The 20,775-nt window shown below is 39.5% G+C and overlaps 1 protein-coding gene across 7 annotated transcripts in view; it reads right to left on the bottom strand.

Annotated features, from left to right (window-relative positions):
• BNC2 (basonuclin zinc finger protein 2) overlaps positions 1-20,775 on the bottom strand; it is a 344,959-nt gene that overhangs the window by 13,802 nt on the left and 310,382 nt on the right. For 6 of the 7 annotated variants that reach the window (XM_080573880.1, XM_080573877.1, XM_080573881.1 and 3 more), the window contains one exon: positions 8,482-10,448. In XM_080573880.1, the coding sequence (XP_080430006.1) occupies positions 8,482-10,448 (1,967 nt within the window). Of the gene's footprint in view, positions 1-79; positions 1,996-8,481; positions 10,449-20,775 lie in introns of those variants that run through there. The other variant, XM_080573878.1, reaches the window with a different exon arrangement.

Consider the following 20,775-nt stretch of genomic DNA (forward strand, 5'->3'; position numbering starts at 1 on the left):
AGAAAAGAAAAGAAAAGAAAAGAAAAGAAAAGAAAAGAAAAGAAAAGAAAGAGAAAAGAAAAAAGAAACTTCCTTAGCACAAGGCAAAGTGCTCATTTAGATGTTGCTGGGAATTAGGAGGCACTGCTAAAAGCCTTAGATTTTGTTAGAAGTGGTGGGCTACAAACTTCTATCAGGAAGTATTCACTGTTCACCATTAAAACAGCATGTGAGAATCTGTAAATGGTAGTGCACATGAGATATCCCTGTGTGTTACCTTGGGACCTAGTAGACTGTCAGAGGTATCTCTAGTGGCATTGGGAACCTTTCATGTGTACCTGCTGACATGCAAGTGAGCAGTTTCCACTGCAGTACCTGCGGCGTAGTATCACTACTACTGGCACACAGTGCGTGGCACAGCTGGCTGTCTCTCCTGAAGAGAAGCACAGGACAGAAAAGCCATGCACAGAAAGTTTGCTGTGCTTGCACAGTACACAGTCTTCTCTTGATGCAGTCGAATATTTAACTCATTGGTAACTCTGCACCTCTTCCTTCAGGATCACCCTGAGATAAGTACATAGCAGTCTGGTTATATCTTTCCCCGTACCATTTTCTAACTGCACAGTATAAAGCTGTAATGACAGGCTCTACTATTATCCCCTCCCACATTTTCTAACCACTGGCAGCTTGTATAACTATGAAAAGGTCTCCCAGATTGAGGGAGGTCTTTTTTTGTTGTTGGTTTTTATTTGATTTCCAGATTCCATAAATTGCCAAACATTTTTTAAGCAACATCTTTTTGCTAAAACGTACCCCAGTGCAGACCACTCCCTCCTCATACATCTTCAGACATCAGAGACTGCAGCAAAAGGGGTCCCTGTAATTCTTAGCCAAACAACCTGAGACCCAACCTACCTTAAACTGTCAAAATGCAATGGGATAGGAACCCGAATGGGCTTTGTTTTAGCATATCGGTCATCAGTTGCATAATGCAACTTTAAAAAATATCCATTGACCTCATGAATCCTAAGAATGATTGCATCTTTGGGCTGACGCCAACTGTGCACAGTGTCTACTTCCGTCTAGATATACTGACAGGACCAAAACCCTAACCTCCAAAATATGTTGTAGTTATCTTGAGTCATCTACAAGTGTTAATATTTTTTCCCTTCTGGGTCAGAAGGCAAGGTCAGGGTCGGGACTTTTTTCTAAGTCATAGGATGTGCTTCATAAATTTTCTTATTTTTTCAGCTAAAAGTTTAAATTCAGATATAACAAGAGTCACTAAATTCATATTCTAATGAATGAAATGGCTCAAATGTAGAGGTGGGAGCATCATCACTATTAAGGGGATGGGCATTAACAAAATGGCCTCATCCAGAAGTAATCTTTGGTTAGACTGATGTAATGTTTGCCTCTTCTGGTGACAGTTTCTTTCGCCAGACAGATAAGCACAGCTAGTGAATGTATCATGTTATGTATATATGATGGTTGTCTTTTAGGGACATGGATATCTTTACCTCCAACCCGGACAAGGACGAAGCCTCACGGCTGAGAATTTCCAAGCCCACTGTCCCTACAGCTTTTCTCTCCCACCCTTGCAAATTTTGAGAAGATAATCAATAATCCCCAAAAGGAAGAAACAATGACAATACCTTGAATGAGACCTCTTTGTTTAGAGGATATGTTCCAGAAACAGGTATATCTCATCAGGCACTGGTATTCCCACAAACATAAATTTACATCTTCTTACTGTAATTGTATTTCCAGGCAAACTTCACTACCAACTTAACCTTAAGCACTGCAGGATTCAAATTTTTACTTTGCCACACATTAAACAGCCCTTCCCTCCTACCCCAACAAACTTCTTCTCTCTCCTTGCTGTTCCTGCAGTTCCTATATTGCCGAGCCTCTCCAAATGACGTGCTGGAGAAGTGATATCACCTTTCCACTGCCACGTTCTACTGCTTTCGATCCTCTCCATCTTGACCACAGGTCAGCATGAAGATCAGGACCCTGCAGATGCAGACCATTCCTTACCAGAAGATTTAGCAACTCCTTTCCCCCCCAAGAGACACACACCTTGCCTCTTGTTTTTCTCCACTCTAAAAGGGCACCTGTTACTATGTCCTTACTAAGCTATACCAGAAATGGAAAATGTCTACAAAGATTAACTATTCTGCAAGACTCCCAGCTGAGTCATTTCACAAGGTTTCTTCGCCAGATGTCTCTGCTTTTCCATTCTGGCAGTTCCTGCCTAACCACCACAGCCTCCAACTCAAACCCAAAACAAATGGACATGTGTAGCTGCAGAAGACACCTCTGTCCATGCAAAAGCTAATTCTGCAACATTTACTCACATAAGTAGCCTCTTCAGTCTTCAGGGCTTGGTTATTTATTAATTTATTTAAAGAAAAAAAAAAGGAATAAGTTATTTCTATGCATTAAAGTTTCAGTTCAGCTTCTCTTGTTCACACTGGTGAGCATGCAGTGTTGTAGGTAGTCCCTTTGTGTTCAACATGATTACTCATGAAAGAGGCTAACTCTGTGTTAATGGTGGCACAAAACGTTTCTTTATGATCCAGGTTCTCTTGGGTTAAAGAAGAGTTAAGTAAAGGGTTAAGTAAACATTAGCGATGGCACAAATGTTAGCAGCTCTCCAATAGAAGACCTAATGGTTCATACAATTGTATTGGATATGCGGCTAGTCTCTTCATGAACTGCATCGCATCTAGAAACAGCAGTACCTGTGTAAATAAGTTTGTATTTTAAAAATGTAGAAAAAAGCCCTTTTGTCTCTTGACAGATGGTCCATCAAACTCCTAATGTCTTAAAACCCTATTTCATTGTTCTTACTGGAGGAAATTAAAGCTGTATGTGACAGCTAACTATATTAGGGGAAATATAGTAATAGTTATCATGGACTGGTGTGAAATAACTTATTTCTTGGAGCTATCTCTTCTTAGAATTGAAAGTGTTCATAGAAAATAATTCCCTAAAATGTTATCTGTACAAGATTCCAAGCATAGTAGAATGATGAAAAAATGGGTGCTGTTTTGTCAAGAAGGTGATAACAGGAGGTAGGTAGCAGGTTTCTCACATCTTCACCTCCCTTGATAATGTATGCACTGGCTCATCACAGGTAACTGATGTTAATTTATTCAAGCACACCTGTATAGGCCTGGAAGTCAGGTAACCAGACAAAAAGTATGTCTCTGTTTTTTCAATACAACTACCCAGAGGCCTATATCCACAAATTTAGTTCTGGAGACATCAGCAGGTTTTAATAAACCACCTACAGATGTCATGCTCTATTCAAATCAAAGAGTTTACATGTTTAAATCTGGACTGATTTAACTAGCAATGAAGTGGCATGATCACACTTAGCACCAATAGTTGCCTCATATTTATTTATAAGTCACCCTAAGCAGATATTATTTTGTTTTAAAATTTATTCATGGGGCTCAACCACCTTTCTCATCTTGTGGAACATACACACCCACACTCACTTCGTGAGAAAAAAATTAAAGACAAATCTGAACAATTAATATTCCTACTTTAGTAGAAAAAAGGTAAAGTGAAAAGTTGTTGTTTTGCTCCTCCAAGCAGGTACACTGAACATTAATTTATCTCATGTACACTGAAAGAAAGAAAAACTTGGTAACATATTATTACTAATGTGTTGTAGCCTAAGAAACACAGATTCAGTGTTTCTGAACTAATTTAGTGCCAGTACTGAGGTGAAATCTGCATTTACCATGCAGTAAGGCTGACAGAGGAGATGTCTGTATTTCTCTTAAAGATCTAACAGTAGCTCCTCTACAAGAATTACCCATGGAAGAAGATCCACCAGGCATCCTGTTCCATTAGTGTTTTTGACCACAAATTTCTTGGCTCTTAAAGGCACGAGCCAGAAACCAAGCTAAAAGCTCTAAGCTTCATCTTCCAGATCTTCACCTCTGTGTGTGTGCTCTCCAGCACAGACGCAGATGAAACTTCGGCATTACTGTCCCCTTTGGACAGGAAGTAACTATTCCCTCTTCCTGTCTCCATGTCTAATCTGCAGCTCAGAATCATTTCCTGAGCATCTGTAGCTCAGTGCTGCCTTCAAGGAGCAACCACACCTATTTCTTTGTAAGGCAAAGTCAGTATTTGCTGGAGCAGGACTCACAGATGAGGCTGGGAAGCAGATCCCAGGGGAATCCAGCAGCCAGAGCCACAGGCCTTTTCTCCTCAGTCGTAGGACAGGCCTCTTCTGAGTCCAGAAATAATTATCTTTCCAAAGACGATTCTTTCCATTCAAGTGCAAAGTTCTCACAGGAATTTATCTTCCTCCCTTCTTTGTCTTTTCCTACTAAAAACTTCCTTGGAAACGATGTCTTTCTGTTCTAAAAGCAGGCATGACATTGCTCCTGATCACTGACATCACTTTTAATATGGGTTCCTTTACTATTTACTTCGCATTGCCTTCCTGCAACAAGATCTAGCCTGTACATCTTGCCTCTAGAAGAAACGACATTTGAAGTAAATATAGAAACAGCAGTGGATGAACAGCTAATTCAGGGAGTGGCAGGTGAAGAAAGGAATAAAAAATGTTTTTGACAAGCATAGTGTTTCAAGGAAAAGAGAGATAGTTGTAATACTCTATTTGGGAAAAAGATCAAAGACCTAGGTATGTATAAGATTGATTTGATGAGTGCTGTTACTTGTAGCTGAGAAGGTGGTGAAAAAAAAAAAAGCTATTAAAAAAAATCTAGGCTCAGTGTATTTTGGATATTCATTAATATAGGCTAAAGTTTAGAAAGGAAAATAGAAGTACTGGGACATTGACAGTAAATGGAAGAACTCTGTTTTGCTTTCCTCTGCCCTGTGTTGAAAAAACATGTGTGAGGTAGGACTCCTGAGTCTTCTGGTTATCTTGACCCTGATTTACAAGGAATAGCAGTGCTTACTCAAAGATCTTAGAAGATATTCCAACCTTTCCAGCAGAAGAATATTTATACAGCATTTGACCTAGGCACAGCTGATCTAGGAACAGTGAAGCTGAATTTAGTCAAAACTTAACACACACTGCTGCAGGATATGCTCCACAATGAAGGGTTGCAGCTGTGACACATGGATAAAAAAACCTCTCCATCACTCAAAGCAGTGTTGTGTTTTCTCCTGGAGTGATCTGCTCTCTCTGGTAACTATGTGTATCAAAACCCCACCCTTGCAAAGCCCGTTTTGCAGCAGCTACCGCCACTGTCAACAATTCAGTTTCTTGTATGTACAAGATAGGGGGAATATAGTCAACCATTTGATTAACTAGAATTGCACTGGAAAAGATCTGAAGCCATATCAGATGGCTCTACATGAAACAGAAAAGATCAACCAATGTTATTTATCTGCACATAAGCTTGTGTTTTCTTTTTAGAACATTTCTCTAACTAGTTATGATTTTTAATATTATTAATACAATTACCTATAATATTATTAATAATAAAGATAAAAACTTCAACAAGACTCTATAACCTATGGGACAGCTAGAACTCCCATTTCATTAATAAGATCATACTGAAAAAATCATTTAATTTTAATTTTTGAAGCAAAGAAATTCTAAGCTTCCTTAGGTACTTAAAAGTCAGTCGATCATTTCAGTCATAATACAAGCAAATCACACAGACTTTTGATAATGTATCCAAAAGAAAGAAACTGCAATACATGAAAAATTTTATCCAGTAACACTCACTGTGTGCTTTAGGTAGCTATTTTTTATTTCTTCTACAGCAATTAATAGCAAAATGTTTCTGAGCTTTTAAGTGAAATTGCTTTAAGTGACCAGAAGTTCTCAGTTTGCAATGCCATTTTACCCAATTATTTTGAGGGACTGTCCGAAATCTGAAGAGCTAGACCTTGTAAACTTATGTAATGCCTCTCTCTAAAGTAAATGCATTTATTTTCTTATATTTATATACTAAATTGTATGGAAAAGCCGTTTGGGTTATTAAGCAGTTTACAAAAAGAATACATTAAGTTAAATTCTGCTTCCTAAATGTATTGTATGATTTTTTTTTAATAGAAAAAAAATAGAAAATAATGTTTAAAACATTTACTTAAATCTTTTGTCCACTTTGTTTTATATGCTCTACCTATGCTTTCATTTCTGTACAGTCCTAGACATTGCATTTCTGGACAAGACTGGATAGCAGGAGGAAGTTTCAAAGATACTTCTCTCAAATGTCTGAAAGTATTAACAAGAACCATGAGAGTATTACTTGGCTCTTGCAAGGCATTTCCAGAAAAATTTGCTAACCAGAGGTTCTAATGAACCTGGGAAAACATCAAACCTGAATGGGCAAACAAACTGTACCATTCCTTCTGAAACCACCTTTCTGAAGTGCATGACCACTGTTAAATCTTTGCAATTAATGGACATATCATGCCTATGAATTTCTGTTGTCTCAAGTGTAACAAATAACTGAAACATATTCTGAATATTGCTGGTGAAATGATATAAAAAGATGATTTTGTGACTTATACAACTCAAAATGATACGTAAATAATAATTTTATCTTAAATATGCAGCCTGCTTTTTCAGTTCCTGAATCATAGATTTTTATTTTATGGCTTACTTTCAATAAGCTTAATAGAAGTATCCTACATAGTTCTCGAAATATTTTCAAAATGTGTCCTATTTTGAATGTTCATGTCTCAGAAATATTTTATGTACATCATCACAGTCATCTCTTTGTTAGGACATACAAATCTTTAATATACTACCTTTATTATTAGCATAATCTATCAATCGTTTCCTTCTGAAATTTAATATTGCACAATGTTCCAAATTCTAAATCTAGTCACTTCTTAATTCATGCACTGAATCCAAAGCTGTTTTGCCTAGTATACAATTAACATTTCACTAATTCACTTGAGGAAACAGACCAACCAAGCCAAATTTTGGACTAACAGAACCTGTGCAGTTTCAGGAATTGAACATATCTAAACTCAGAATGAAGTATGCTATTGACTCATCCACTTCCTTTGTCAAATTCAAGTCTCATAAAAGTTACCAAGACACTCAAAGAATGAAGTCTTAATTCACTTTTCCCGGCTTGATGCCCAGTGGTTTCTTCCTACTGTAAAACAAACTTTCTAGATCGTCCTTGTCTGTTTTGAAATTGTTTCCTAATGGTTCTTCTTCTTCTTTTCAGGGAATTTTATAAATGGAAAGAGAATATATGAGATAGTCAGGGACTGGACTCCATCAAAAAAGCAAATTTTGTCTCTTTAGTTTCCTCAGCACTAAGTTGCTTTCATTTTGTATTGCAAGATATATTCACTTTCAAACCCCATCAATTTCAATGAAAAAAAAAAAAAAAAAAAAAAAGAGCTGTGTGTGAGATACTTAGCTAGGTTTAATTTCCTTCCTGTGTCTGCTGAATCTTTACAGCATAATGAAAAAATATGAAACACAAATAAAGGAAAAGAGATGACCCAATCTCTCCATCACTCCATGAACCAGAGAGATTTTGTTATGTGACAATATGATCATCATCACATGTGAGAGCTCTTATCCTTAACTATGAAATAACTGCATTATCCTACCACCTTGAGAAATTCCATTTAGATTACATTTTCCTCAGGAATCAAAAAGAATAGTGTGTGTATATATAAACCTAAGAGTTTAAAGACCAGCTGCTTCTGTTTAAGCCCAACTGTTTCAGTATTGATGCAGCATAGCTTGGGCATGATGTCATTTGAAGGCCCAGCAGAATATACCCTGGGTTGATCTTAACAATATGTAGGGGTCTAGTCTCTTCTGTCTGAGTGTGCATTATTCCAATCAGTAGGGAAGGGACTTGCTCAGAGAAGAAAAGAAAGTGGACTAAATAACCATAGAGGACCGAGACGTGTATACATTCCTAAAAAGAGACCATTATTTTCTTAATATTTACTTGTTCTTGCTAATTTTAAAAATTGAAGAGAAGAAAGACTATTCTTTTAATGTTTCCTGTTTGCTTCTATATCACCCTATTGGGATGAAAATCATTCTTTTATTCGAATTCTTCCATTCTCTCTCTCTCCACCCATTCATCCAACTGTCCATCCATCCCTTCCCTTCCTTCCTACTTCTATGCATGCATTAAGATATTTGCATTGTATATTATTTACTATATATTTAATAGAAGCTTTTCTAGATTTAAAAGCTGCAGGGAGAAGAAAATAAATGTAATAAGTTGCAGCTTAAGAAGAGAAGTACACATAGTCACAGGTACACAGAAAGAATAATGATATTTATTATCTTGCCAGTCACTTAAGAGGATGGCACAATATATACTATTCTGAATGCCAAGCAACAATGAAAATCTTGAAGTGATAAAATTCTCTCAATGTCATGGGAACATGATTGTCACTTGTCATTATCGTGCCTCTCTCTATTTCTTCATGTACCCTAAACTCCCTATTCCTACATAATTCAACACATTTAATAATGTAGAAAATCAATTAATATTTACTGACCTGTCTCTGCTTCTCCGTGATGGGAACGCAGCGTTACAGCCAGCCACCGTGCAGACATGCATCTCTTTTAAATGAACATTCCTGTAGTGAAGTTTCACACTGTAGGAACTCTTGAAACTCTTCTTGCACACGTAGCAGATCTTGGGGTCTGGGCTTGAGCACATTTCACCTTCTGGGGAGAACTTCTGAGGGCTGCTATAGTTGAATGTGGATGCAAAACTTTCATGAAGGGCAGCCATACTGGCACTGCCTCCATTGTACAGTCCATATTGGCTCATGTAGAACATATCATATGTAGGGTCTGTATACTCTTCCTTCACCTTAATAACATCCTGGTTAGAAGAGTCATTGTGGTTTTCATCTGGTCTGTCACCATGCATCATAGATTTTTCACCAGGTTCATGGAGGCGATCATCGCCTTCCATGGATTCCTCACACAATTTGGGCTCTGATGACTCCGACTCATTTTCATAGTCTCTCTCATGCTCTTGGTCTTCTGACGTCATGCTGTCTGCCCTTCTTATATCTGGTCGGGTAATACATCTGCTTCTGTCAGTTTTAGAAAAGTCTTTCACTGACAGGCCTGGGCTCATTTCTTCCTGAGAATGGCAGTGATTGTCATGACCAATGTCATTCACCATTGTACTGCTGTCATTCACCTCTTCATCTTCATCATCAAACTCATCGGCAGTATCAATAACTTCCTTTTCTATTTTAACTGGCATGCTTGACTTCCTTGGCTTCTTCTTCGGGGCAAGATCAGTATTAGGCTCTGGAGTGGGCATCAGCACTGATGGAATCGATGACTCTGAAGGAGGAGGGGGATGCTGCTCCATGCCACTTGATGCTGGTATTATTGGACTGGTAGGGAGGGAGGTTGGAGGACTCACCATCTCTCCAGAAGTAAGTAAATTTCTGTAAAAAGGAGGAACAGGTTGGACAGTCTTTAAAGCTGGAAACACCAGCTGGCTGGGAAGAGGATTCTGTAGCACAGGATCTAGAGGGGGAGTGGTAAATCCCATTGGTGGACGCCCAGGGCTTGTTAAAGTTAGGTTGGATTTTGTACTTGCTATGACTGGAGTGGCAGCACCTGATGTAGCACGAATTAGATCTTTGTCTCGATTATTCCTTAGCATAGGCATGTGGAGGCGGGGGTTGGGGTTAGCACTGTGACGATTGCGGCTTCTGAGAGAGCTGAAGACCATGTTGCAACCCTCAATAGTGCACCGGTGCTTGATTTTCAGGTGAACGGCATTGTAGTGGATTTTAAGAGTACCTTTGTCATAAAAAGTTTTGCCACATGCATTACAAAACACTCTTCCTTTTCTGGAGGCAGACCCCATTCTCCTCATTCTGTGAATGCGGAACGAGCTTTTAGTATGTTCTGGTTTCGATAAATCATTGACAGGCGTAGGTGTCTGAACAGGAGAGACACAGGCTGGCTCAGTTTTGGGTTCAACATTTGTGATGCTGGTCAAAGCATTCCTGCTGGATGTTTGCTCATTCTTGAAAGGTGTAGGGGAAACTTCAGATTCACTGCTCTCATTATATTCATTTTGGGTTGTAAGGCTTGGTTCACGGAGCCTCATTGCTGGCTGTTCCAGCAGGAGGCCATTTGGAGGCAGCCCCAGCAGTGGAGCAGAGACTGGATTTATGTACTGGAAAGGAAGCAGGAATGCAAGGCTATTCGGGATGTTTTCAAAATGATGAATGCTGGAAGGGTTGCTATTCTCCAGGTGAGCAAGGAGACTTGGGCTCCTGGTGCGATTATTGCTTTCAATAAAAGTCCTTATATCTGAATCTGTCTTTGAAGATGGCACAGCCACAGCCTGCCCTTCTTTTTCTTGAATTGCCATCAGCTCCACAATGGATTTGGTTTCTCCAAATCTCAGGAACTGCTGAAGGGTAATGATCTCTTCTTCCCTGGACATGATGGCCCAGCGGTCCAGCACCTTGCCTGCAGCATCCTAGAGGCCATATCAAAGAAACAACAAACACAAAGAAAAAAACTTATTGATTCTGCATAATTATTGAATTCAATAGAAGGTGCTCTGCTGCCCGCACATGAAATACTAAGCTCAAAAAACAACATGCAGACAGAGTTAATAGAACTCAACCAAAAAGACCCCAAACTTTTCAGCCATGCAAATATGGTAATTACAATCACAGTAAGAGAAACAGATTAAGTTTAATAATGTCAAAGCAAACAAAATGTAGACCACTGGGGATCTGTGATCTAAATACTCCAATACTGCTATTTTAACAACAGTGATCTATATACTATGCAATAGTTTGGCATACATTAGTATAAAGCATGAACTGTTGCTGTGCATTCCATTATGGAAATATTGAAAATTGTACTTTAATTGTTATAAAATAGTGACACTAAAAGAAAGAGCTAAATAAATGAATTTGATAGATTTGCTTTTGAAATGTAGGTAAACATAAAGCTGAAGTCATTCACGACCTTCTCATAAGAAAGTCTGATGCAAGGCAAAAAGTCTTAAAAATACCATATAAAACTATTATCTTACTCCTTTTTTCTTTCTTTTTTTTTCTTTTTTTTTCTTTCTTTTTTTTTTTTTTATGAAAACAGTACTGAAAAACACATTCATTATAAACTTGCATCAAAAGGTAGAAATAGAGACACTGTTTTAACCATAACTGGACTATTACTGGGAGCTGATTGCAGACTTGCAATCTTGGTGTGGTTTAGATTTAAGGGATGACTTTTTTTTTCAGCCCTGTTATAAGTGACATTTAAAAATATGTAAAAAGTTAGCATCTGATGGATGTAGATAGCATAAATGTGTAAAAATGTTGTCTCTTAATATTGCCTTCTGATACCAAGGGAAAAATCCAGAGAGAATACACATCAGTAATCACTAGACTATCTGTTGTTAAATATACATTAAAAAGCATTTCACACTTTCATTTTTGCTAGTAAGCATGAGATTTGCCTGAAGGTAGGACTTAAAAATTCTGCAATGTAATGTCAGGCAATCCATTCCAGCATGTATTGATAAAAACATATTAAAATACTTATATAATGAATACATCATTTTATTGGCATCCTTCCTTTTGGGCAAATGCTGGACATAACATCAGCATGGTAACTATAACCAACAAGCACTGTTGCATGCCATCAAATCAAAATTATTCCAATGCTTCCTCATGCATTAAACAGTTTGAAAGCCTTGCAAAGATATTCCTCTGTACTGTCTCTGATCTTTTAAATCCTGAGTCTCAGCTTCAGAACCTAACCGAACATGTTGGACTATACACTACTGCAAAAACCACTAGCTCTTATTTGATTATGAAGCCTGCAAATGTCTTTCAGTTTTTGCAGGTTCTATTTATTTATTTAGTTAGTTTATTATCTTCAGTCTTCAGAGGATTGAGTGTTTCCTCCCCTCACATTTTCTAGAGCACTGGAAAATGCAATTTGCCCCAAATGGTAAAGCCTGTATTTACTTGATTAAAGCTGGTTTTCATAATTTCAGCTCTGATGTGTGTCACCTTTCTGAATTCAAAGTTAATGATGAAGGTCAATGTCATGTATTCTTCAGAACCTTGCATGCTACTGTGGAATGTTTAGAAAGGCTTCACATATGGCCATTGACAATGAAACCTTACAAGACTGTGAAACCCCCCAACAGTAATGAATTACAGAATACTTTTAGAAGGACTCTCACACTGTTGACCCAGCTGCAGAGCACCAGAACCAATCTCTATGCAGAAGCTGTTCAGCATGTCATACACAGAGATTTAGGAAACCCATCATGCAGATGCTGGTTCGCAGCATGGTCCTGGTTTGCAGCATTAGTCAGGAAGTGTTTGCAGATTTGAATACCTTTGAGCACTGTGGACATCGCTAATTGCTATTCCCCCCATTTCTACCTGTCTGATGGAACAGTATTTTAGAGGTACTTTATGTTAATAAAAATCATCCAGAAGATAAAACAACAGCACAACAATAACAACTACAAATACCCAACAGCAAAAGAAAGCAAAACAAAACAAAAGGACAGGTTCACATTTGAAAGCTCTAAGATTATGTCTTCTCTGATCCAACTAATTTTGGCTATTCTGCCCATGAGTGTGACCTATGTTTCTCGCATTTACTTCTCCCACAACTTCCAGCCAGCCATAGTGGTTCCACTTTTGAGCAATTCTTATGTGGTACTCCAAGAACAGTACAGATTTTGGTGTCCAGGCCTTTGCTGTCATCTGTGACCCAATTTATATACACACATTTCCAATCTGAAGCCACAAGTATTCATTCTTTCTAAATTGCATTGTTTGAAGATGGAAATAACATTGTCTAATTTATGCTGCTTACATGTATTGAATTAGGACTCCTGTCTGCAGCCAGCTGCAGGCTGCTTTGTAATGTACTACTGGTAGTAATTTGTTTTGTTTTTGCTTTAATTTGTAAATCACTCACAGGCTTATGTAACAGATGGATGTTTTATAAAAACGGATATTTAAGTAAATAAAAATTAAATACAGCCAGCATGAGAATAACTCATGAGAATAGTAGGTACGGATCCTGTAACAGACTGCTACACATAAGTGGAAGGTTACCTCACTCAGTCACTCACCCGACCGCTGTGCAGTTAGCTGTTTGCATGCACCAAACAGGCAAACATCAGTGTGCTTTTGGGGAATTATTCCACAGCTCAGGTCAGAGGCACTGGCAGTTAGCTACATGACCTATCTCTCAATGAGATGCCACCCCCTTTTGTCTCGGTTAGCTAAGGACAAAACTTTTTGGATTTGCAGTGATGAGGGACAGACTTAAAGCTGCTGCTATGTGCCACTGATCACAAAAACTAGCAGTCAAGGTTGTGGCTGCTGGGGGGTTACCTTCACTGTCACAGAAACAGCAAGGAATAAGAAAGTCGGTCTTAAATGATCTTTGCCTTCTTCTACTAGTTGCATCAAGCTATATTTGGTTAATTTGCAGCAAGGATTTTTATTTCCCCAGCAAAAGTAAAAGCATAAATTGTACAGATATCTGTATTTCATTGAAGACATACTACCTATGGATACCATGTTGCATATGCTTCAATATTTACAGATGGCTTTCCATATAACACTGTAAGTATGTATTATGCAGACCTAGATAAAGAGCAAATAGGAATGTCTTTTTTGATAAAACTTAAAATTAACAAAAATTCTAACCATTGTCCCCTTTGAATTAAGTTATAACTAGCTAGGGATCTCTCTGTGTATGGTAATACTTGATTAGAGGTTCAAGTCCTTTCTTACATGTAATCGATTTCTTGTTTCTTACAATCTCTCATGCTAAATTTTCTCCCCAAAGCCATTAAATCATATCCACATTTAAATATTCCATGACAAAAGGTTCTGATTTATATTACTTTTTTCAGCTCACAGCTGATTAAGCCAAGCCTCCTGTGACAATGTGTACAAGGAAGCCAGTGAGTGTAGAGATACCACTCTACGCTTACAGCTCTGTCTTACAGGCAGTAAACACATAAGCCTACTCTGTTCAGCATGCTCTTCCTTTTTCACCCATACAACCTTTTTTTTTTTTAATTATTATTATTATGTTTATTATTATTAATTTTTATTTGTTGTATTTCATATGTGTGGGTAGTTCTATTTCAGTTTTAGATGGAGAAAAACTTTTAATCTCTAAATCATACAAAATTTAACCTCCAAGAATACAAAACATAACAGAATCACAGAATCGAAGGGGTTGGAAGGGACCTCAAGAGATCATCGGGTCCAACCCCCCTGCCAAAGCAGGCTCCTTAGAGCAGGCTGCCCAGGTAGGCGTCCAGACGGGCCTTGAATATCTCCAGAGAGGGAGACTCCACAACCTCCCTAGACAGCCTGTTCCAGTGCTCTGTCACCCTCACCGTGAAGAAGTTCTTTCACATGCTGGTGCGGAAATTCCTGTGCTCTATCTTGTGGTCATTGCCCCTTGTCCTATCCACACAAACCACTGAGAAGAGGTTGGCCAAATCCCTCTGTCTCCCACACCTCAGGTATTTATACACATTGATAATGTCTTCTCTTCTCCAGGCTGAACAGACCAAGGTCTCGCAGCCTTTCCTCATAGGGAAGACGCTCCAGGCCCCGTATCATCTTTGTGGCCCTCCGCTGGACTCTTTCCAGGAGTTCCCTGTCTTTTTTGTACTGGGGAGCCCAGAACTGGACACAGTACTCCAGGTGAGGCCTGACGGGGGCAGAGTAGAGGGGGAGGATCACCTCCCTTGACCTGCTGGCCGTACTCCTTTTAATGCACGCCAGGATCCCATTGGCCCTCTTGGCCACCAGGGCACACTGCTGGCTCATGGTCAACCTGTCGTCCACCAGGACCCCCAGGTCCTTCTCCTCAGAGCTCCTCTCCAGCAGGTCGTCCCCCAGCCTGTACTGATACATCCGGCTGTTCCTTCCCAGGTGCAGGATTCTACACTTGCTCTTATTAAACCTCATTTGGTTTATTCCTGCCCATCTCTCCAGCCTGTCCAGGTCTCACTGAATGGCAGCACAACCTTCTGACGTGTCAGCCACTCCTCCCAGCTTTGTGTCATCGGCGTACTTGCTGAGGGCAGACACTATTCCCTCATCAAGGTCATCAAGGAAGATGTTGAACAAACCCGGACCCAGCACTGACCCCTGGGGAACGCCGCTAGTCACAGGTATCCAGCCAAACTCTGCAACACCGATCACCACCCTCTGAGCTCGGCCAGTCAGCCAGTTCTCAGCCCACCCTACTGTCCACTCCTCTATCCCACACTTTCTCAGCTTTGCTATCAGGGTGCCATGGGAGACAGTATCGAAAGCCTTGCTAAAGTCAAGGTAGATGACAACCACTGCTCTCCCCGCATCTACCCAGCTGGTGATGTCATCATAGAAGGCAACGAGGTTGGTCGAGCACGACTTCCCCTTGGTGAATCCATGCTGACTACTCCTCATAACATTCTTCTCTTCCAATTGATTGGAGATGACATCCAGAACGAGCTGTTCCAACACCTTTCCAGGGACAGAGGTGAGACTGACTGGCCTGTAGTTTCCCGGATCCTCCTTCTTGCCCTTCTTGAAGACCGGAGTGACATTGGCTATCCTCCAGTCTTCAGGCACCTCTCCTCTTCTCCAGGACCTTTCAAAGATGATAGAGAGTGGTTCGGCGATCACCTCTGCCAACTCCTTTAGCACACGTGGAGGCACCCCATCGGGACCCATGGATTTGTGTGCATTAAGCCCACTTAGACGCTCCCGAACCACTCTCTCATCAACCAGGGAGGAGCCCTCCATTTCAAAGACCCTTTGTCCTCCCGCCAGGGTCGAGGAGTCTCAGGGGGGAGTCCCTGAAGCAAAGACTGAAGCAAAGAAAGCATTCAGTATCTCCGCCTTCTCGACGTTTCCCGTTACCAGGACACCCACCTCGCTCATCAAGGGACCTACATTATCTCTAGTCTTCCTTTTACTGTTTACATACTTAAAAAAACCTTTATTATCTTTTATCTCTTTTGCAAGCCTCATCTCTAGGTGGGCTTTAGCCTTCCTTGTTGCGTCTCTGCAGGCCCTGACAACACTTCTATACTCTTCCCAAGAGGACAGGCCCTTTTTCCACATTTCATAGACCTTCCTGTTCCTTTTGATCTTATCGATTAGCTCCTTGCTCATCCACGCAGGTTTCCTGCGCCCCTTCCCCAGTTTCCTACTCTTAGGGATGCATCGATCCTGAGCTTGGAAGAAGTGCCGTTTAAATGTAGCCCAGCATAACCTTTCATGTTTTTTAATTCTAAACACACACTTGACTCTTCCCCTTCACATACATATATGTTTACTATTTGTGTAGATAAAGATTCACGTACACACGTACTGCATTAGATCTACAAAGTAATGTCATGGTTAAACATCCTGAAACTGCCTCTTCATTTTGGCTGAACATATGTTAGGAAGAGATGTGTCAAGATATGTCAGGGTACATCTTGTCTTAAACTTCTGGGTCAGATAGAACAAGTGATGGGCCTCAAGATGATTATCTTGGATGATATAAACATGCTAAAACAAAAGATAGACACAAAGTTCACTCTAATTTGTAAGAGTTTAATTGAGGAGTACTGTGGAGAGGAGTCTTCATTTCCTGAGGGCCTCTAGGCTTTACAGATTTTAAGCTTTCAAATCAGCTTGAAAACCTCACAATTTAAAAACTGATAATTTAGAAAATAAGGATGGTCTACACAAGCATAGAGTATAAACATACACTGAAAAACTTCAACTTTTCTTATAAAATCAGTTGTTCTAAACTCTCACTTTGTGTGAGAAGCTGCATTGACTCCTGTACCTGCATTGCCTTTAACTAATTTTATACATATACACTCGCACAGAGACATGTATGTACATATGCGTATGCACCACAGACTTTTTGCAGTTCTATTTTTATCTTACTAATTAACTTATTGGCATAGGTAAAGTGTATATATACTCCTGACTGAATGCATAGCGAGAGTTGATTATAGAAGGTTTGAGATTAATAGAAAAGTTAAAAATGTTAAAATTGCTTCTAAAACAAGCCTTCTGTGCTGTGAAGCACTCAAAGATTATTTTGGGGCACTATTGTGGTAATTTCTGAGAATCACTCAAAATTATACAGAAAACAACACCGCCAGCCTCCACATTTTAGCAAGTTTACATACGCACCATAAGCTGTTCCTTTAAATGCATATCAACTGGAGATCCATGTTACAAAATATTACATAGATACGTATTTGATTAACTAATTAAGCAAGCATGGTGTTTATAATATCACTTTCTTCTATGAATCCTTCTAAAAGAGCTATATATTTTCTAGCTGATCTTGAATAAACATTTTGAGTGCAGCTGTAACAATTGAAAAGCAGACTGAGAGACATTCATTTGGTCATACTGTAATTGCAGAGGATGGTTTTAATTATGGTGTAGACAGAAGAAAAAAATCAACATTTGTTTCTAATAAAGAAAAGCCTACATAATTTCCATGATTTAGGGTTTGTTGTTTTTGTTTGGCTGAATTTCCCAGGAGCATCTCTTTGCTTCCCAATTAAATTTCAAGCTGTTACACTATGGGTAGTCCTACTGCTCCTGGGGTAAAAGTGACCAAAAGTGTGCAGCAGCACACCAACTCACATTTGTATGGATGGGACAGGAAATGTGAAACAACTTTGGCTCATTCTGGCCAACCCCTACCAACTTCAACAGGGCAGAATTAAGCCTTGTATATACTTTCCATAGAAACAAAAGCATTCACACACTCATTTTCTTGATCGGTGCTTTTACCATGCTGAATCTAACTCACCTTTGCTCCTGTAAGCATGAAAAAAGTTTTGCATAGTTGTTTGCTGTGATTATACATGTGCAACTGATATGAGGTTTAACACACCCAGCCTGCAAAGAGCCATTGTTAATTTTGTCTTCCCCCTCATCTGTCACTTCTTGTCCACCTCCCACCAGCACCCCTTCTCCAACTGAAACCATATGAACAAACTCATGTTTAAGTGTCAGCAGTTCTCTCCTTGAGTTATACTGCTGCAGCAGGAATGAACACAGTGCAGCACTACTGAGTTCTCAGTCAATAATGGAAATCTTTGTCTTTTGGCTTCACTGCAGCCTCCACTGTGTGAGAAAAATCAAAAGCGATAGATCTTCTTCCCTTCAGACACCCCTTTCTCTTACCTGCTGGAGTTTTCTTTCCCCGAAAGACACAGGGTATGCATGAGGATACCAGTTGCAGCAGAGGAAGAAAAGAAGGCTGTCTTTCCCCAAAGTATCAATGAAAATGACACCAGCAGTTTGTATACAAATGAAGAGTAACATGAAGGGGATTTTATTGACTTGTAATTATATGCATGCTTGTATTTAGTTTTGCTGCCAGATATATAACAGTACTTAACTCTGGTTGCTCCTTATGCTTTAGATTTCCTGATGCATTCTGCAGCAAAAAGCTTTGCATTTTGACCAAAAAGACCCCGAAGACTTTTGCAAACTTTTACTAATTGATATTGTAGACACTGGGTCAGATCTGGCTGCACTTTAAATCCAGAGTAATTGCACCTTAAATCCATAGTAATTCCACTGACCATGCTGGAAAGTAATTTTGAAATAACTTAGTTCTGAAACACTATGTGGAGCCAAATATTCAAACAAATGTTTGAATATATATCGGGGGCATACCACCATGGTGGAGCACAGCGGCTGTGTAACGATGCACAGGAGCACTGCTCAGCAGTTTCAGAGTGAAAGTGAGGAACACCATGTCCTGCTGAAATTGCAGATGGAACGTAAGGAGGTGGAATGCAATAACCGCAGCTGAAACCTAGCCAGGACACCGCTGTTAACCACCCACGCTCTTGCTAAATGGCCTACAGGGTCTTTACTGACCAAAAGTATGCAGGCCCTCTGTTTTATATCTCATCCTGAAGACATATGCCAGCAGCACAAACCCCTGCACAAGCAACCTGCTGAAGCACTGGTTCTGGACTGGTTTTCAGGGAGTGGTATCAAAATACTAGATCACCAGCACACTACACCTCTCAGGAACTGAATTTCCTTATAGGCACTTTGTTATGGAATGCTCTTGATTATGGACCAGATAAGAATGCATAATTCACAAGACGATTGCTTTTTTTTTTTTTCTGGATATCTCTGTGTACAGCATTTTCATTTTTTAAAATTGTGATAGATCACTGTGGAGCTAAAACATTTTATCACAGCATTTCTAGCTTCATTTAATAATGGCAACTGCATCAAGCATCTTTACAACTGGGTGTTTGACAAGTTTTTCACAGTAAACCTCCATCCACACTCAGAGAAAAACATTCTAAGCACTATCAGAACCTGGTTCTCTTCATGCTTTTACTAATTTGACAATGGTATAACTCTTCTGATGTCTGTGAAATTTGCTTTGATTAACAACTGTCCTGTTGGTGGGAAGGAAAAACAGATAAAACTCCCAACTTTAAATGGCAAAGTCTGTCTCTTATTCTGTTAGTATGGATACATATTGCTTTGGTAATAGTAAGAATCCAAAGTCACCTTTCAGCAGTTGTCAATATCTGGCATTTATTTTAAAATACCAGTGCCACTTCCCAAGTATTTTGCCCCTCTTCTCTGAAGTATGTCACAAATTTTCAAATGCAAGCATTTATTCCCTTTACTGTCAGTTCTGGATTTCTAAAGACTTTGCTCAAGCAAGAGTTAATGAAAAGTGACCACATGCTTTATGGTATCTGCACATGAAAACATTTTTAATGCATGCTAAAGGCAAGGAAATTGTTCTCACATTCCTGGTAGAATATCAGGATTTTCTAGAAACTACGTATTTGAACTCCTTAGACAGCTTTGAAATTCTGAACCTTGGACTACAAACTCATGAGGAATATTTTGATACCTTTTCTTGCCCACAACCTGTAAGCATGGCAAATTCACGTAAACGTCCCTGAAGCAGCTGTGCCACCAACTTGTGTTGAGCAAGAGTGGGTGTTTGCCCCTAGGCAGACATGGCTTCTAGAGGCAATCAAACCACCATACCTGTGTATGAAGTCAGAAAGTTTAGACAGTATGAGCTCCCTTGGGAACTGTTCAGGATAGGGACATGCAGGAACAAAAAAGGGGCAAACCACTGAAATAATTCCAGGTGTAGGTTAACTTTAGAACACAGTTTTGCATGTAAATGGATAGGAAATAACCAATGTGCACATAACCACAGCTATGATTGATTTTCATCTGCACTTTCCCAATTTTTTGCATATATAATTGCACATTTTGCTATGCTATATAAGAAAATTTGCCTTGATAATATCAGTCCTTGAAATCACTTGTGGTTTTACTGGTTGGTGTCAGTGCTGCATTGCTCACTGAGAAATTAAGTTATGTTCTTTAAGCTCACACAGTCTTTCAGGGAATTTGGCAAGCTACTTAAACCTCTCCTCCATGCCTCAGTTTCACCAACACTGAAAGAATCACAGAATCACAGAATAGAAGGGGTTGGAAGGGACCTTGAAAGATCATCGGGTCCAACCCCCCTGCCAAAGCAGGCTCCTTAGAGCAGGCTGCCCAGGTAGGCATCCAGACGTGAAGGCAAGAAAGAATGATGTAATTTTTGTGAGAAGAGCTCCAATAAGGTATTTGTGTGTATTTCCAATACAAATAGCCACAAAAGACATTCAGGTTTTCTTCAGCCAAGACCTTCTCCAATGATCTTGGTGTGATAATGTGAACAATTCATCATGTCTTACGTCCCTGCAACTGCTCCATGCAACATGCACGGCACCA

Source organism: Anser brachyrhynchus (genome assembly GCF_964034855.1).
Source record: "Anser brachyrhynchus genome assembly, chromosome: Z".
In the NCBI taxonomy this organism is placed as follows: domain Eukaryota; kingdom Metazoa; phylum Chordata; class Aves; order Anseriformes; family Anatidae; genus Anser; species Anser brachyrhynchus.